At 42.9% G+C, this 19,776-nt stretch overlaps 1 protein-coding gene and 2 non-coding genes across 3 annotated transcripts in view; 1 reads left to right on the top strand and 2 right to left on the bottom strand.

Annotated features, from left to right (window-relative positions):
- LOC311341952 (LHFPL tetraspan subfamily member 6 protein) overlaps window positions 1-5,246 on the top strand; it is a 49,676-nt gene extending 44,430 nt beyond the window's left edge. Inside the window, exon 4 of the mRNA XM_084466760.1 lies at window positions 4,170-5,246. Within this exon, the coding sequence (XP_084322886.1) occupies window positions 4,170-4,288 (119 nt within the window). The 3' untranslated portion in view covers window positions 4,289-5,246. The remainder of the gene's footprint in view (window positions 1-4,169) is intronic.
- A 4,745-nt stretch (window positions 5,247-9,991) lies between these two features.
- Window positions 9,992-10,064, bottom strand: AC3HAE_012575 (transfer RNA lysine (anticodon UUU)). Its single transcript has one exon. It is a non-coding gene; the product is annotated as a tRNA-Lys (tRNA).
- Window positions 10,065-10,700: 636 nt separating this feature from the next.
- On the bottom strand, window positions 10,701-10,773 carry AC3HAE_012574 (transfer RNA lysine (anticodon UUU)). Its single transcript has one exon. It is a non-coding gene; the product is annotated as a tRNA-Lys (tRNA).
- Window positions 10,774-19,776: the final 9,003 nt, after the last annotated feature.

Raw genomic sequence — 19,776 nt, 5'->3', positions numbered from 1 at the left:
AACAGCGAGGAGGTGGAATAAAGACCACGCCCCTACAATCTTAAGTTTCTCCAAGACTACGTTTATTAGCTGACTTTGAGATCTATATCCATTTGACATTTTCCTGAAGAGATATTTGGGAGGCTTGTGTTTTACGTTAAATGGAATAATGGCTAGTGTAATAAGGGTTTTACTTAATGGATTTCATGGAACAGATGGATCCGACTACCTGAATTCAGCTTTAATGTCTGAGTGAGATAATCAATACACGCCTCAAACTACTCTGGTCATCATTTCCACATTACCAATAATTGTTTCCCAGGCATCGAATTTGCATGAGGTGAATTCTTAAACGCTTGAAAGCGGAGACATGGTCAATAAAAACATCCACTTGTCAATACCAAGTATAGATAGGACGCATGATAAATGATTTTGTCAATATCTGTCAGTTAATACCTCCACTGAGGTGCTCCGGCTTCCTTGTTAGTTATTCGTCATTCATCCCTTTATTGATCCCTGAACGCCACATTCTCTTGGTGTAATTGGGGCTGCAGTGATGCCTTGCTCAAGGTGACATGACAGGGGATGTCACCTTGCATACACACCAGGTTTTCACCTCAGTTTATGGAAGGTCTAATTTCTGTCGAACACAAAAGTTCTAATTCCAAAGAACAGAGGGATCTCTGTGTCAATGTGAAACAAAGTGTGTTTATTTCACTCTTTTTTAACATGACCTTTGACCGCCTGCCATTTCACTCAATGCCAGAGAACAGCACTTTGCAAGCTGGCTGCCAACGGAATGACATCATCAGTTTGGCATTTTGAGGGAATTGTGGAAATGGTCAAGTCTGTTTTCACTGTAGAATGCTCTGGATTGTTACAGTAGAGTATTATTTAAAAGAGTAACCATGTAGGACCATTTATTGAATACTTCATAATTTTCACACTGCTGAAATTCTCTTCTGTTTGTCTGACATTATAATGCTACTCTGTTGCAAAATATGCATTATCAGAAGCAACAGAAGTGTTTTTTGTATTATTATTCTCATCCGTTTAGAACGCCCAATATTTGAACAAACCGTTCAGAATTCGATAAATGTCAAAGTAAAACTAGTTTGAAAAGATTATTTTGGCTAAGTAGAGATAAACAAGATACTGTATCACAGCCAATGTATGTGGATGGCCCCATTGCCAAATAAGCTTTCAGTTTGGAGATGCAGCTCCACTTTTTAAAAAATGTATGTGAAGCATGAATACCAAATAGCTCAGGAAGCCATCAGAAATCCAAGGCTGGAGATGTGACTGAAATAGCAGCCATCAAGCCTCTTTAAGCGCTGATAGGAGTCTTAAGGGTGGAATCCGTTTCAATGTATGCATGATTTAAACCTCATATCTCCCACAGTTCCAACAAACGCTTTAATACCCAGCCTCATTTCGTTTCTCACTTCTGTTTTCACCATCTATCGATATGACCGGATCACACTCTTCACAAAATTGTTGAAAAATAAACTATAATAAGAATTTGCAAACCAGCGTTCTGTATTTCAGATAGGACAGTACTTTATTAATCCTGGTTTGTGTACATGTGCAGCAAAATAAAAAATAAATTAAAAAATAAAGTGTGTGTGTGTGTGTGTGTGTGTGTGTGTGTGTGTGTGTGTGTGTGTGTGTGTGTGTGTGTGTGTGTGTGTGTGTGTGTGTGTGTGTACACACGTTTACATGCAGTCATAATCGGGTAACTAAACGAATAAGACCTCAACAGGACTTATAAAATGCATGTAAACACCTTTATCCGATCTACTTCGCACAAAAATCGGCATGTGAACTGACAAGCTAAATCAGATGAGAACACCTAGATAAGTCGTTCATAGTCTGGTCTCTACCTGCATGTACACAGAATAGTTTCAGAGCTCACGTTCTGCGCAAAGTGCGCATGTTCGAGATCTTTTCCAGGGGCCGTGAGCCGGAAGTAGAAGGAGACGGTATACGTGTTGTTGTCGCCGTCGGAAAACGAGAAACGGCGATTTATTTAGAAAGGTGGCGCAGAAGATAGAGGAAGCCGGTGAAAATAGTTACCCTCTATAAGAAGCGTATCCTTGGCCGCAGGAGCGCGCATGGCATGCATTCATTAAAGGTGGAAGCACACAGACGCTACGCTTCGATTTCACCCAAGGCTGAATTAAAAGCACATTATTTCCTAAATGTGGGTTATCAACGAGATTTTAAAGTAGTAACTTCGGGCACATCTGTCAAAATAAACGTTTTTTTCTTCAGACGTCTTTACGATCTTTATTCATTCATTGCGCTGCGGCCGAACTGATGGGGATATTCTCTGATATTATGCATCTTAAAGACCGCGTCAGGTTCTCAGACTCTCTGGTACTTCCACAACAATTAAAGACTCGTAGTGTGGGTTATCCCGGCCATGGGGGAGAAGGAATTAGGGGAATGCCGTATACGGACGGGCGGCGGAGGGGCTGCTCCAGCGGGAGAAAGATCTTTTCAGTAGACAGCTGTCAACTCATTTCGGGTCGGCGATTTATTCAAAAAGCTGGCGCAGAAGATGGAGGAAGCCGGTGTCGTGCCAATGTAGTTACCCCCTATAAGAAGTGTATCATCATCAACATGCATTCAGTACACACTACGCTTCGATTTCACCCAATGCTGAATTAAAAGTACATGTTTTTCTAAATGTTAGTCATCAACGAGGTTGTAAAGTAGTAACTAAGATCTTTATTCATTCATTGCGCCGCGGCCGAACTGACGGGGATATTCTCTGATATCATGAAATGTGACATGGAGGAGAAAGCGATGTTTTCTCCATTGTTCCGACCTCTCGGTCGTATGCGGACTCCTCCGCCAGCAGAGCCAGCTCCTCCGGCTGGACTCTGCATGCGACCGAGAGGTCGGAACAATGGAGCGTCAGAGAAATGATATGGACCCAAATTGAACTGACAGCTGTCTACTGAAAACATCTTTCTCGAATGCTGCTTGAGTTTGTTGTTGCTGGTGACGTAAAGAGGTCAGCCGGTGGCTCTATTACCACTAGTTGAAATGGTTACAGCGCCACCTATCGTACGGGGCATGACATGCTTCGGCCAATGAATCGTTTACTCACCTCCATGTATACTCGGACAATTGCAGTTGTCCAATTGCGTAGCATATTCGAACTATGGCTTTAATCGGATTAAGCTGTGCATGTAAACATACTCTGTGTGTGTGTGTGTGTGTGTGTGTGTGTGTGTGTGTGTGTGTGTGTGTGTGTGTGTGTGTGTGTGTGTGTGTGTGTGTGTGTGTGTGTGTGTGTGTGTGTGTGTGATGCTGTTGGGGTCTAATTGGATTTCCGATCCAAAAGAAAATGGGTCAAAGTCCAAAAAGGTTGTGAACCACTTCAATAAACACATTGGTGGAGGCGAGGCCAATACAATGTCATATAACACCCAAATGAGATCAAACTCAGTATAAACGTGGATTCTGACTAAATGAAGTCCATCTATTATAGTTTCTGAAACTTCTGAAACCGTTAATGAAAACACAACTTAAAGAGTGAAAGATATTTTTAAAAATTGTCACATAATTCAGGTTGGTTTGTAGTCAGGTAGTGACATCTTCTGACATGAGAAGGTATTTTCTTCACCTATATGTGTATTGGCCAGTAATGTCCAAAGACTAGAAGGTTTGAGAAGGCTGTTCAGAGATGCCTGGCACATTCCCCCCTAGGCTAACCCTTTCTCACACAAGGAAATAAAATGTTGAGGCTCGGAAGGGAAATGCTAAGCAGCTTGCAAAATCTTGGAACACATTCCTAGCATGCCTATGCTAAGTGCTTACTGCTTTAGGCTTCTAAGCTAAACGTATAGGTATGAAGTGCAAATGCTTATAGTTCCTAAGCTAAATGTATAGGTTCACAGCATCCACCGAAGCCTTTAGACTTAGTTAAATTAATATTATAATATTATCCACATTAACATCAAATGTAAAGAAGGGTAATGGGCTAAAATAACAAATATGCAATTATAAAATTTATACTCGCATTAATTGACACATTTGCATTACAACAAAACCCACTAGTTCATACACACGTCACACCTTCTTAGCTACGCCTGTAGGTGTTGAGCTAGGTCATTCTAGATGAGGTTGCTTTAAACTGACCCCTTCTCTCTCTGTTCTTCCTCCGTCTGCCTGGTCAGGTTCGTGTCAGATCGGCTGGGCGTACTACTGCACTGGTGCCGGGGCGGCGACGGCCATGTTGCTCTGTACCTGGCTGGCCTGCTTTGCCGGGAAGAAACAGAAGCAGTACCCGTACTAGAGAGGCAATCGCAGATCCAGAACAACGGACCCAAACACTTTGGGATTGGAGAGAGGGGGGGGGGGGGGGGGGGGGAGAGATCTCGGCCTCCTAGGACCCGTAACAGAACAGTATAGCACAGCAAGGCACCCTACAGCACAGAACCCACCGGAACCCCAGGCGCCTTGGCAACAGCTGGGACAACCCCTGGATACCGTTCCCTTGACAACCGTGGAACTCTTTCACAGTGTAACATAAATTAACAATACACTTTTCACAATACACGTTTCCCTGAAAACCACTGGGACAACCCCTTATAACCGTTTACCGGGGAACCATGCGACTGTGTCATGGTGCAGTGTAAAAACAATCAGTTACCCTGGCAACCACTGGGACAACCCCTTGATAGCGTATCCCTGGCAACCCCAGGGACTGTTTGACAGTGTATCATAAATACACAACACACATCTTTTCCCTGACTGTGCCCTGACACCGTTCCCATGACAACCCCATGGTACTGCTTTACAAAACTGGTACTACTCCTGAGAAAAAATAAAATAAAATAGACGGACCAATCCTCTTTGTAAAATGGCTATGTAACTCTTTCTGTTTTTCGAAGAGGGAATGATCTTTTAGTGTTGGAGCTGTTGTGGATGTCGTGATGTTGTACCCACCCTGTGACAAAGCGAGTGCCGGCGTTGCTTCAGAGTCTATGTGTTTCTGCATTCTCCCCATTGGCTCAGCTTTGCCTTAACTACAGACTGAAAACGCAATAAATCTCATTGATAATCCACCCAGCACACAGCCTGCATCTTAAACACAGCCATTTGGGATTATACACAGAAAAAAACTGATTATAGTTTTATTTAACTTTACGTTTACTCTCAAGATGTGAGTTGTGTCTGATAATGTATTTTACCTATTAGCACATGTTTTGTATTCACACAGTATACTTTGACATTGTTTTTTGTTTTTGTAAATAAATGTTTATGGGAATACTGTCGTGCAGAGTTGTTCTTTCAGTGTGAACGCAATGGAGGAGCTCTGGGAACGACATTCCTTCGAAGGGTTTGTTCCCGTGACCTCTTGACCCCAGGGCGGGGTGCTGTGTACATGCAGGAGCTCCTCCTTCTCATCCAATGTCTTCTCAAAACCTACAGTCATGTTGATATGTGTGTTACATTGTCACTACGCATTATGCAAGCATTACATATAGATTTACATGGGTTTGATATCAGTTTACTAGGCTACACATTTTGTCATAGGGTATGTTGGCATGTCCCCATGTCCCTCCTTCCTAGTACTCTCAGTACACCATGCACACCTTGATCATTATAAAACCATGTTTTATAATGTCAGGCAGTAGATGCTGCAACTGTGTTCAATTGTAGCCAATATGCGTTCAAAATATAATTAGAAAATGTGAGTGCTGACCGTAGACAGATAAGGAGAGACCGACAGATGTATCAATACTTTATATATATTTGGTATCAGGCTTCGGTCATATCTAATGAAAAAGCTTACTTTGAGTCAATGATTATGGTTAACTACCAAAAGGTGCAGGAAATGTTCCTCCTCATCGTCATGAGGAGGAACATGTTGCCCAACACATATACATGATTTATTAATTAAATAACTGCATATAATGGGTGAAAGTATCCACCACATTTGGTTCTACTGCTGACCAGTGATTCATAGAAACCACTTGAGTGATTAGCATCCATCAACAGAACATCAGATGAAAAGTCGATGCTCTACCGACTGAACTATCCAGGCTCTTTCATGACTTTAAAGGTGTCATTGCACCGTTTTTTCATTAATTTTGCGTTGGTCAATAGTAGCAATGAATGCCCTGTGAGTCGGGTTTAGTGAAAAAGATGCTCTGGTGCTCCTGTTTCACACTGTTCTTGTGTGGTGGAGGAGGTGGGCAGGGAGGAACGATCTGATTTTGGCTCTTAGTCATGACATGCAAATGACTCGCCTCTGATTGGCTAACAGCACTGTCCGTCACAGTAATAAAACCAATTCAACTTACAGACTCAGAGAGAGGGAGAAGGAAGGAGAGACACACCGAGAGAGAAGGAGAGACAGAGACAGAGAGCCACTGGGCTCCTTGTTTTTGGGTGATTCTGGTTGATTGAATACAGAAAGAGCCGCCTCGGAGCACCGCGGTGGCCGAAGCTGAGCTACCGGACGCAGTGCACGGCGGCCTGTGCACGGCGGCCTGTGCACGGCGGCCTGTGCACGGCGGCCTGTGCACGGCGGCCGCGGGGCACAGCGGAGCTCAGTCCTGGAGCTCGGCCGGTGCATGGCTACCGGGGCACGGCAGCCAGGGGACGCGACCACGGGAACCGCCGTGCACCGCGCCCGGGAGCTCAGCTCCGGACGCCACAGTGCCCCGAGGCGGCTCTACTTTCTGTATTCAATCGCCGTGCCTGGGCCGCCGTGCCCGGGCCGCCGTGCCCGGGCCGCCGTGCCCGAGCCGCGTAAATGTTGAAATAGCGGTAATGTCCGATCCAACCATTTCTTACTCAACTCTTCTTTCTTGGCCAAGAGATGCAACGTTGATTTGTTATAGCCACAAATAGCATAGGGACGAACTCAATACTGTCTTCCCATGGGCCGTCGCAAGCAAAGGTGGGCGAGGCCATGAATACTAATTCAACAACTGACGTCAGTTAATGAGGCTTTTCTGATTCAATCGTTTATGTGTCCATTTTCTTTCATTTGCTAATGCAGGCAATCGAGGTAGAAGAACATTTTCACGTTCAGCATGCATATGCAACTCCGAGTGACCTATCGTATTTCAAAAGGAACAAGTACTAAACGGTTTCTCAGGGAATGAGACCTTTAAATAAATCGACAAGGTTCTACAAGATTTAACAACTGCTTTCTCCTCCATGACTGTATACAGGGTGCAGGCTTGATGCGCATGCTCCACCTTGTCTTCTTTTTTTGGTGGAGAACGAGCGCCACGTATAGGCCTTGAATATGTACCACAGCGTTTCTACAGCTAGATGCGTTTTTGCAATGAGTCCGTCTTTACGGAGAAATCCCTGAAACTTTGTGATCCTGTGATCTTCTAGATCAAGAGGGTGCAAGAGGGTAAAGATGGGGTGGGTTTTTGTATCTGCCTTTTCCCTTTCTTTAAGCTCTTTGTTCAACTTCGTTTGATCACAATCTTGAATCTCACAGTTCTTCAGATAAGCTTTAAAAAGGGCCTTTCTTCCATGTGTGGTGTTGATGAACCTATAGTGACCTCATACACGTGGGCATGTCCTCTCCACCCGACGATAGATCGACCCACCGGCCCTCCCAGTGGACTGTACCAAACGGCCGCCAATCTACCCATCACACGTCTGGGTGGACGCTCCCACGTGTGATGTCACTAAAGGATGAATTTTGAAATGGTGGGTCATGGTGTCAAGATCACGCCTGGTGGGGCAAATAGGGATAGGAACACAGTGGCAACATCGACGCTGAAAGCTCATCATGTGTGCCACATATGTGTGCATCGCTAGTTGAAGTCGCACTCATCGTGACCGTGTGTTACTCTGTGTTGTGCATCAAAGCACACAGTGTACACACCACTGCATTTTCTATTTCTGGCGTAAGTCGTATCTCTGTCACTCACTCTCCACTCTCCTTTGATGTGCTCACGACGCTCTGCCGAGTCACTCAAGATGCAGAAGAGTTCAAAGACGACCGTAGCTGCAGCTGTTTTCTGGGACAGCCGATGCCATTCGTTAGCGGAGGCTCAGGTTCCCTCGATGCAGGGAGTCCTTAATAGCACCCCAGCCACGAAAAGCTTCCTCTTTTTCTCCCTCACCGTCTCTCTCCTTTCTTCCTTCATTCCCCTCTCAAGCACTCCTCCCTGCCTTCATCCCCCTCTTCCTTGTCACTCTTATCCTTTTTCATTCTTGCTCTCTTCCCTCAATATTTCCCTGTGTCCCATCTCCTCTCCCTCGTCTTTTTCTTCTCCCATCTTTTTCTCCAGCTCCCTTTCTCTCCCTCTTATCCTCCCTTTTGCCCAATCTTCCCTTGACCTTGTTTTCCTTCCCATCTTTCCTCTTCCTCTCTTCCTTCCCTCCCTCCCTCCCATTCATCTGCCTCCCTCTCGTTCTCTTCTACCCTCTCCCTCCTTCCTTCCTTCACTGTCCTGTCCCATCTCTCTCCCGTTTCCCTTGGCCTCATCTTTTTCTCCACCTCCTCGCTCCCCTATCTCGCTCACTCTCTTCCTCTCCCCTTGACTGTCCAATCTCTCCCCCTTTCCCTCTTCCCATCTTTCACACTACATCCCCCTGTTAATTCTCCCATCCCCCCCTATCCCTCAGTCATGTCTCATCTTCTTATCTTTTCCATCTCCCCATATTTTGCTCTGCCACCTATTCACCCTCTCCTCCTGTAGTCTATCTCCCCCTCGCCCCTCCCACCTCGCCTCACTGCCTTATCTTCTCTCCCTCATCTTTTCCTTCTTTACCTCCCTTCTCTCCTCCCCCTCCTCTATGTACTGGTTATGTTAATAAGTCAGCGAGGCTGCTCAGTATTCATGGCGCCGTGTGATCTGTGAGGTGCTTGTTTATGTCACCTGCAGCAGTTCTTACCCAGATGTCAACCAGATGTTTAATCAGCCAGCACTGATGTATTCAGGTCAGGTGGAAGGGGTCGGTTTGCCCACAGTAGCAGTACTCCAATATCTCTCACTCACACACACACACACACACACACACACACACACACACACACACACACACACACACACACACACACACACACACACACACACACACACACACACACACACACACACACACCTTTAGTGACATCACAAGTGGGAGGGTCCACCCAGATGGATGATTTATAGATCAACCTACCAAGTGGACTGGTCCCACTGGTAGGCTGGTATATTGTATTAAAAAAGGTGGGGTTCATTTGTACACAATAAACTGCATTACTGCATTGGCCTAAATACAATTTTGTTTGTGACCATTTTTTTTCTCAAACACAAGGAGTCTATTGCCATATTCAGCTGTGAAGTGTAATAAAGTTGCAAAGTGGATTCAAAAAAGTATTATTATACTATGTTATAGTACCAATGTATTATAGTAGTATTCTGATTGAGGCTTAGAAACGATGTTCACATACATGTTGAACTGAACCAAAGACATCATCGTTCCAAAGCACACAGTCTTAATCATAGCTTAACTATAACCACACCACATAGCTTAACTATAACAACCACACTGCATAGCTTAACAACACGTGCCTTGGTGACAGAGCAGCTTACTTTCACTTCCAAACTGCTAAAGTGTATGAGGAAATACATACTGTCTGACATTAAAAGTGAGAGAAGTCAATGTTAGTATGAATAGCAGAAACAGTATTGACAATGACAATATTGTTCCAAATGACTAACAATTTGTATTTTAAATCCTTTACTTGCCGTGTTTTCTTGCTGATATTTTGCTGTCTTTTATTGTTATCGTCTATTTCTGTTACGACTACATTTCCCATTGGAAATGAATAATGTATTCAGCTAACGCTCAATCAGGAAATAGACAACATCAACCTTTCTACATTTATATTTCCCAGATCGTCCTACTTTCACAGTGCTTGTTTAGAAGCGGAGAGAGGACAAGGTATGAATGAATGTGTACTGTACAGGGGGGGCTGGAAGTAGTTGAGTCTTCTGTAAAGTGAGCACTTTCGTGTTCTAAAACTAACCGCCCGAACAGGGACTTGAACCCTGGACCCTCAGATTAAAAGTCTGATGCTCTACCGACTGAGCTATCCGGGCTCTTTCTGGACCAACAAACAGGATCCTAGCTCTCAAATCACTTCTGGTGAAAACAAACAGTACCTGCTGAGTAATATTTACACAGGGCTTCCAGTACATGCAACAAGGCACAGTATTGAAGAACATAGTTGAACGTGTTTATAGCAGGGGTTGGGGTCAGAGTTAGGGTTAATTGGGGTTTGTAAGAGGTGAGGAGCTGCAAAACCATAGACTGTATAAAATAAAACTACTGATTATGGGGGTTTTTTTGTAGATCATTCTTGGTGCGATGATTAGAATTGTTCATAGCCTTCAGAGGGTAATAGTTCAGTATATGTCTTTATGCATATCTATATTTATCATATCACATCTTTATGCATATCTATATTTATCATTTACATTTAGGGAATTTAGCAGACGCTTTTATCCAAAGCGACTTACAATAAGTACATTTGTCATAAGAAGTGAAACAATATATTGCCGTCAGTACAGTAAAGACGTTCATAGAACCAAGTGCAAGTACTAACATATCACATCTTGATACATACATACATACATACATGTGTGTATATATAGTATCTAATTATAAATATACCCTTTTGAGAGCAATCAAATATTCCCGTCAGAGGAGCACATTTACATATTATAAAACTTATACGCCCGAACAGGGACTTGAACCCTGGACCCTCAGATTAAAAGTCTGATGCTCTACCGACTGAGCTATCCGGGCTCTGAAGTAACTAAAAAACGACGTTCAATCAAAAAACGCTAGTTGACACCAGAGAAATGCTAAGACGTTGGCCAGATGTGTTCAAAACAGATATCAACACGTTTTATGTTGCGTCCACATCTCCTCCCACTTGTACTTACCGGTGAAGCAGCAGCTCGGCGTTGTGTTGAATGCCTTCACAGTCTATGGTTGACTGGTGACATCTGGTGGTCGAATGAGATGACCACAGCGCAGAAGAGCCCGTGTCCACTCTCTAGTTGAATGTCTTTATTATCTTCAACAGAAGATCATAATGTTACTAAAATAAGACCGTCATTTAGAGAAAACAGGGGTCAAGCCTTGTTTTTCGCCAGTCTCTTCGAACTGGTTGTATGAACGTCGTCCCACGCTCCGACCTCACGTTGCATTCCGTTGAAGGCACTGTGACGTCACGACAAACACCGGTCTGGTTACCAAGAAACTATCAACATTTTAATGTATTTTGGAAACTCAGTCTTTAACGTGAATTTTTAAGCGTACCTCCTAAGGTTTAATTTCTGGGACTTATCATACCCAGCCGGGAATGTTCCCAGAGACAGGAGGTCAAATAATTCGTTCGACCTTTTCTCCATAGCTTTACAAACAAGGGATAACATCCAAGTATTTAAAATTGATATAACACACGATACATAACTTGTTACTACATGACAAGATGTCGTCGCCCCCTCCCCCACCACCAACGAAGACTTTCTCCGCTCCCAGGCCTCCCAGGCCCGTAAAGATAACACACTTGGACTGTTATTGGACTGTTAAAAAACATGTTGTAAAGGCCTACTTACCATCAGCCAAAATAGTGGCACTAAATGATGGATGCGGACGGAGGGATCGATCTAGTCGGGATGCGCATGCGCATAACAACTACGTAGCAGCATTTGATAGGTAGGAGAAATTGGCAGAACACCGGCGGCCAGGTGTATGTTGATGAGTGGAACTCCGTCTGAATGTTGGAGAGTTGTGTCGGCGTCCGAAAGAGAGTTAAAGGTGCCATGACATGCCACCAGAGGGGTGTTCCAAGAACGGAGGTTTAACAAACAGAGTTAACGCTGAACTCTAGGTTGTCCGATCCTGTGCCGACTAACCCAGAGCTGTCGGTTCCACAGCACCGGTTATGAATTAGTTCAATCAACACGGGGTTGGTTAACACAGGGTTGTGCGCGTTCACGGCAAACCTATAAAGACGTGATGTATGGATCATGGAAATCCTGATCAAAATGGCGAAACGGGCCGCATATTTTACCGATCAAGGTACTAATTATTCTTTTTCCTCCCTCAGCAACTAAAGAATAAAAATGATGGAAGAAAAGTGTTTTTTTTATTTTTATTTATTTAAATGATTTCTGCAAATGTGGTCTCGCATCCTTTGTCAGCCCTTACAAACATTTGCGAATGTGTTCCTCCTCGAGGAACGGGTAAAGTGGGGAGGCATCTCTTTGCGCAGAGTGGCTATATTGTGGAGGACGGCGCATGCAACAATTACATCGCATGCCCGTTCCGGACAAACTCTTAGTCCACGTAGGCATTGGAATCTGGACTTCAATATCCAGAATGTATTTTCAATCTTAACGCGGGTTCTGCTGTGTGCCAGGTTAAATGTTGTCTGTGGTCCAGGAGCGGGATTAGGGTACGGGGTGATGAGCGTCGGGAGGCATTGATACCCTCGATCTCCTAGGAGATCCCCATCGAATTGCCCTGCGATCAAATACAAACTTTGAGCTATCTTGCACAAGCACAACAATTATATGAGGTCTATGATATGTTCATAATGCAACGCACCCTGTTGAAATGTATTGCTCACATTGGATGTGTGCCATCAATGCACCCAATTACATTAGGAAATCCTGAAATATAACACCCAGATGAAAAGTCAACAAGGATAATTTCGGAGCCATTTGGGAACACTTAAAGTAGATAATGCTGACCTGCAAGTTGGTGAAACTCCATGAAGTTACGCAACAACCGCTTCAGCGCAAGACAGACGCACGGAGCGGCAGACGGTAGCTTTGCCTATGTGCTCAGCATCTCCTACACTGTACAAAAAGCTACCCATCGCAAAAAAACGGAAAGCTATGCAAATTGTTTGTAGTGAACTGAGGGCAGATCCACGATTGGTAACATTTGCAATGTAGGGTTGGAGAAGGCTATTTAAATATATCAAAGAATCACGTGAAAAACTATATCTCTCCAGCAAAAAGTCATCCGGAAAGGACAATATGTCGAGCCGTGGTCTAATTAATCTCTCTGTGAATTGCACAAATTATTTGCGCTCCGATATCAATAGGCGAACACGTAAAAGCTGCGATAAACGCGGGTTTAAATAGCCTACTCTGAGCAAAACCGGGATCTTCCAAACTTAACCTGCGCAAAACCTGCTCCGACCAGGTTTGATTGAGAGCATATGTTTCCATAGCAACTTACATGCCGTGGTCATTTTGGAACGGAAAACCTAGGGTTGCCGCTAACCCTAGGTTAACTTAGCTGGGTAAGTGATAAAACCGGCTTTGTGGAACACCCCTCAGTTGTGGTGCATGTGATTAGCCGTTACAAGCCATTTTGGAAATCAGCCCCTTAACACATCACAGGTGTGCGTGTCCACCTAGATGTGTTACGGATAGATGAGTAACGTTTGCTACAGTCCACTGGTTAGGCTGATAGACTGATCTATCCAGCACACATCTAGGTGGACACGCCCACTTCCTGCCCCATATGATGTCATAAGGGGCAGGATGGAAGCCAAAACGGCTTGTAACGGCTAATCACACCACACCTGAGGGGTGTTCCACAAAGCCGGTTTTATCACTTACCCAGCTAAGTTAACCCAGGGTTAGCGGCAACCCTAGGTTTTCCGTTCCAAAATGACCACGGCATGTAAGTTGCTATGGAAACATATGCTCTCAATCAAACCTGGTCGGAGCAGGTTTTGCGCAGGTTAAGTTTGGAAGATAACTCTGTTTTGCTCAGACTAGGCTATTTAAACCCGCGTTTATCGCAGCTTTTACGTGTTCGCCTGTTGATATCGGAGCGCAAATAATTTGTGCAATTCACAACGAGATTAATTAGACCACGGCTCGACATATTGTCCTTTCCGGATGACTTTTTGCTGGAGAGATATAGTTTTTCACGTGATTCTTTGATATATTTAAATAGCCTTCTCCAACCCTACATTGCAAATGTTACCAATCGTGGATCTGCCCTCAGTTCACTACAAACAATCTGCATAGCTTTCCGTTTTTTTGCGACGGGTAGCTTTTTGTACAGTGTAGGAGATGCTGAGCACAGAGGCAAAGCTACCGTCTGCCGCTCAGTGCGTCTGTCTTGCGCTGAAGCGGTTGTTGCGTAACTTCATGGAGTTTCACCAACTTGCAGGTCAGCATTATCTACTTTAAGTGTTCCCAAATGGCTCCGAAATTATCCTTGTTGACTTTTCATCTGGGTGTTATATTTCAGGATTTCCTAATGTAATTGGGTGCATTGATGGCACACATCCAATGTGAGCAATACATTTCAACAGGGTGCGTTGCATTATGAACATATCATAGACCTCATATAATTGTTGTGCTTGTGCAAGATAGCTCAAAGTTTGTATTTGATCGCAGGGCAATTCGATGGGGATCTCCTAGGAGATCGAGGGTATCAATGCCTCCCGACGCTCATCACCCCGTACCCTAATCCCGCTCCTGGACCACAGACAACATTTAACCTGGCACACAGCAGAACCCGCGTTAAGATTGAAAATACATTCTGGATATTGAAGTCCAGATTCCAATGCCTACGTGGACTAAGAGTTTGTCCGGAACGGGCATGCGATGTAATTGTTGCATGCGCCGTCCTCCACAATATAGCCACTCTGCGCAAAGAGATGCCTCCCCACTTTACCCGTTCCTTGAGGAGGAACACATTCGCAAATGTTTGTAAGGGCTGACAAAGGATATGCGAGACCACATTTGCAGAAATCATTTAAATAAATAAAAATAAAACAACACTTTTCTTCCATCATTTTTATTCTTTAGTTGCTGAGGGAGGAAAAAGAATAATTAGTACCTTGATCGGTAAAATATGCGGCCCGTTTCGCCATTTTGATCAGGATTTCCATGATCCATACATCACGTCTTTATAGGTTTGCCGTGAACGCGCACAACCCTGTGTTAACCAACCCCGTGTTGATTGAACTAATTCATAACCGGTGCTGTGGAACCGACAGCTCTGGGTTAGTCGGCACAGGATCGGACAACCTAGAGTTCAGCGTTAACTCTGTGTTTGTTAAACCTCCGTTCTTGGAACACCCCTCTGGTGGCATGTCATGGCACTTTTAAGATTTTCGGACACAGTATAAAATCCACGATTTGTTGCGTCTTTATTTCGTCCATACACAACGATGGCACTATCTTAAAAAAAGTATCATCAAGGTACCGTACAATCACTTCGATTAACTCTTAGCCTATTCAATGTTTTTTTTTTTTTTTTGAGTGATGATCATCATATGCAGGTCATGAGGTGACCACCAGTAGGAGTGCTACACGCACACACGCCACACATCCAATTTCTCACGGCGAGACGCGTTCGTTCCTTTCCAAACTCCCCGACGGTAGAGTGAGACAGCGGGAGGCACTACCTCGAGACCCCTCCCCCCGTCAACAACTCCGCCAGCCTGTAATCCCGTGCGGGAACAATCTGAACAAAACAGTATAGTAGCCAAACTGTGGCAGAGGAAGCAGGCAATTAATTATTTTTTATTTTAAATGTTAAGCATACTTAACAGATATACTGGGATTCAATTGACTGTGAAATGTACAAAGTATAAAATATAATTGCTTAATGGACATGTAGTTGAGATTATACTTATATCATTAACACATCATGCTTCTTGACATGGTTACATCCCTCCAACTATGGGCAAAATTTTGTATTCTTTGGTGTGACAAAATGGTGCCTTGTGATCACATTTTGATAAGTTATGTGACAACACTAACTTTAATTTAACTCTTAGTACAACTGTGACATTGCCTACGTTTGTGATGGTGTGATTTTTTCTTCAAGGTTAATATTAAGTGTTGTCATGATAATGGAAAATCTAACTGAAATACAATACATTGAAAATATCAATGTTTGAGACAATGTTCAATACCAAAGGAGAAATTGACACGGTGTTCGGGGTATACAATTTCAGATATTATTTAATGACAAATATAACAAGTTAAGTCACACTCACACACACAGCATTTAATCACAAGTGATTGTTTAATTACTGTGATCATGTTTTTATCACAGCATTGTTTTAATCTTTGTCAATGTCACATCAATATCATGCTAGCCTAAGGTATGTGCCGCTAGTTAGCTGACGTCCCATAACTTTAGGTTTTTGACTAGCTAGTTAGCCTTCCCTTATTTGACAATGTGTCGTTTGATGGTGACTTAAAAAAAGGTGCAAGCAGGTTGTTTAATTATTTCATCTGCAGGTCTTTAACCTTCTGAGGAGGTGGGGCCTCAAGGACACCAAGGCTGTCACTGCTGACCAAGTAAACACACACACACACACACACACACTTGTATTTTCTTATGCCCCTTCTGAAATAGATAGAGCTGTACGATTGTTTTGCAATTGTTTTCTGATTCTATAGATTCCCCTATAATACTAATACTAATTTAAACCTTCTACTTTAAATACTATAACCTTCTACTTTAAATACTAGGCTACTTTAAATCTCCACTATGTGTCATTGATACAACTAATACAGATATACCAAAAACATGCATCATAGCCTGTGACCCATCTAATACATCTATTTTTCCAAACATTTGATCATGAAATCTCTTTGTGTGGTATTAAAGATTGCTTTATACAGATTGTATCTGTTAATGGACCGCCACTTTTACTTTTTCACTATTTTGATGTTTAAATAACTTTCTGATTAGTTCTGCAAATTGTTTCTTAGAAAGCCATCCATCTTTCATGTATGCATCCTCTCATACTTCCCTGCTGTTAACCCTACAGGTCCCACGAGCCCATAGAGAGCAGCATCCCCTGGCCAGCGTCCATGGAGTACGTATTTGAATCGTCATAGTTCTTGTCTGACAAAGAACATAAGGCATACTTTTTATTTAATGAAAATATATTGAACGCTGGCCATTTTTGTTTACTGTAATTCCCCTCTCAGATGCAGACGGTGACACTAATCCCTGGGGATGGAATCGGTCCCGAGATCTCCACTGCTGTGAGGAGGATATTTGAAGCAGCTCAAGTGAGTACTTTGAAAGGAGCTTTTAAAGGAGCTTCCCCCCATCAACAATCCCGTCCACCCGCAATCCAACTCCCGCCAACAATCCAACTCCCCTCCCCCCCACCCTGTTATAATGTAAGCATTATAAAATTATCTTATAAAATTCTCACTAAAAAAGTCTCACTCTGGCCAAAAACCAAAAGTTGCCAACCCTGCAGGGGGGCACCACACATTGCTACCTGGTCTGTGGGAAACACTGTATGTGTATTGTCTATTAAGCAAAACAGCATCCAAGTTTATGTAGCTGTGGAGGAGTTGGGACTAAGTGGGCACTACAATGGTACATGTGTCAACTTGCAGTCTGACATAAGAGCCAAAAAGAAAATTTAGCTAGGACTGTACCAATATTCTCATAAATACGTATAAGTCCAATATACATCATCCAGCCTTAGTAAATACCAGTAAAGTTACTTTTTTATGTAAACATATAGTGGATTAAAGAGTTCCAGAGCACAAAGAGAAGCCCCCAGTTATCTCCTATGTTGGGGGATTCTTCCTCTGTGCTTTACCACACCTGCATTGGTGGTAGAGGTCAGGTTAGCCAAACAGTGGTGTAGCAGACAGGCATGTTTTTTTTTGGACTAACATGCTGCTGCTAAAGTATGACCACAACTGGAGCTCAATTTGACATTTTGGACCTTAAAACCATTACATATATTCAGTTTACTTTTGCCAACACTATTACTAAATGCTTTTTCTTTCTCCTCTTGAAGCTGTAGTGTGCTGCAGTGATCGATCTGACTTTGAGTCAGACACAGTACACCAGCCTACTAAAAGAGTAGCAGCTCAAGGTAAGGTTGTGTTGTCACATTGTATAACATTTCCACTTTATGTCCTGCTGTCACTGTTTTTGATTATGTGCTAAGTCGTGCATAGTACACCAGCAAAATCAAAAGATAAAATACCCCGAGTTCATTTCACCTTGTGTGATTGAGTGCATATTGATCACACAGGGCTGCCAACTTTTGGGTTTTCGCTGGCGTGAGATAGTGTAGAATCATAAACCCATTGACCACCAACATCTGGCTTTTGTCTTTAATGTTAGATTGTATAATCTGCCTATACTCCTGTGTCAGATTACTTTGCTGTAGTTACAAGTGACTGATTCTATTCTAATAACTGATGAACGTAACACAGAACCAAATTTGCACACGCAATTTCTACCGAGAAACCTTAAGCTGCGGTAGGGCTTTAGCAAGTTTGAGGCGAGGGAGAGGCTAGCTGCGTGAAGCTGCACACAGGCACAGAAGCAAATCCGGTCTGTTTTCAAAATAAAACACCCTGTGCAGATAGTTCTATTTGAATAAATCAAATCACCTACAGCGAGCTATGGTGTATAGGGCCGGCGCTAGCCATTTGGGTGCCCTAAGCACAAATGCATTGTGGTGCCCCCCCGAGAATCATCAATCAAACATCAATTCAGTAATTGTCAGTACGTTTCTCTTTATTTCCAAAATAACTTCTCAACAGTTTTGCAAAATGTAATGTGCAAATAAAGAGAAATTAAAATCTTGATAAAAGACTACACTAATTTAGCATTAACAATAGCACCAAACATTAACATAAGTCCTGAACTAGTAGTTGATGGTTGTTGGTCAGGGCTGGGTGCTGTTGCAGAGTCTGCAGAGATTGGTGGTTGATGATGTGTGCTTGAACTGCTGGTGGATGGTTGATCATCTAAATCTTCCTCGTGGTCTTGAGGAACTCCTTGCACATATCTAAGCATTGACCCTGCATTCAGAAATACAAGAAAAAATACTCAGGGATTGTACACTGAAATACAGTTTTGCACCTTGATTCAAAAACAATATTACATATTAATTACAGGTTTATGTAAGCCAATGTGTAAATCACTGATGCATGACAACATTTAAAACAATTTTACCTTTAAGACAATGATTGATGGCTCACAATATATTTAAAAAAATCTACATAATTTGAAAACTATGAATGTGAAGGGAGGGGATCTACATAACTAAGATTTCTTTATTTTCTTTCAAATTGTAGTTTCACCTGCAGATGCAAGGTTTCTCAGAATTCATGTTACCAGGAGCCATTCTCCATTCATCAACTCATTTTAAAGTATCATCTGTAGCATTACTTTTTCCACTACAGTACACAATTGCATACTCGTTGGTTCACAGTACACATGCATAACGTCATAACGTAGGCTACATAACAAACGCCAAATAAACGTCCTGAAATGCAGTAGACCTATATAAGTAAACTTGGCTAATACTTGGCTGACGACTTCTGATGGCTAAAATAATATAGGAGCTAACGTTAGTTTGTTGACGTTAACGGTAACGTTAACATTACCTGGCATGAGCATAGACATTCATACAAGGATTAATTACAGAATTAGCAATTTTTATTTAAAACATTGTCTTACCTGCCATCGACGTGCGTGCATCATCTCGCTGTCTCTTCTTTTTTCTCTTATCCGCCCCCGACTCTTTACGCCTTTTCGAGGCCATGTCCAAACACAGGTGTCTGCCAAACTTGAGAATTATCTAATCGAACATACCACTGGGATGTGGGGGAGGGGGCACCAAGGGGAGAGAGAGAGGGCCGCACAGGAGACGCATCTTTTTCTCGAGCAAATGTTACTTTTGTATTGCTATTAACACGTTTTACACATGTTCATTTTAAATATATCGCGTTATTATGATTATTATTATGATGATGA

Source organism: Micromesistius poutassou (genome assembly GCF_964030765.1).
Source record: "Micromesistius poutassou genome assembly, chromosome: 4".
NCBI classification, from domain to species: domain Eukaryota; kingdom Metazoa; phylum Chordata; class Actinopteri; order Gadiformes; family Gadidae; genus Micromesistius; species Micromesistius poutassou.
The sequence above is the reverse complement of the archived record's forward strand: the minus strand, read 5'-3'. Positions and strand labels throughout refer to the sequence as shown.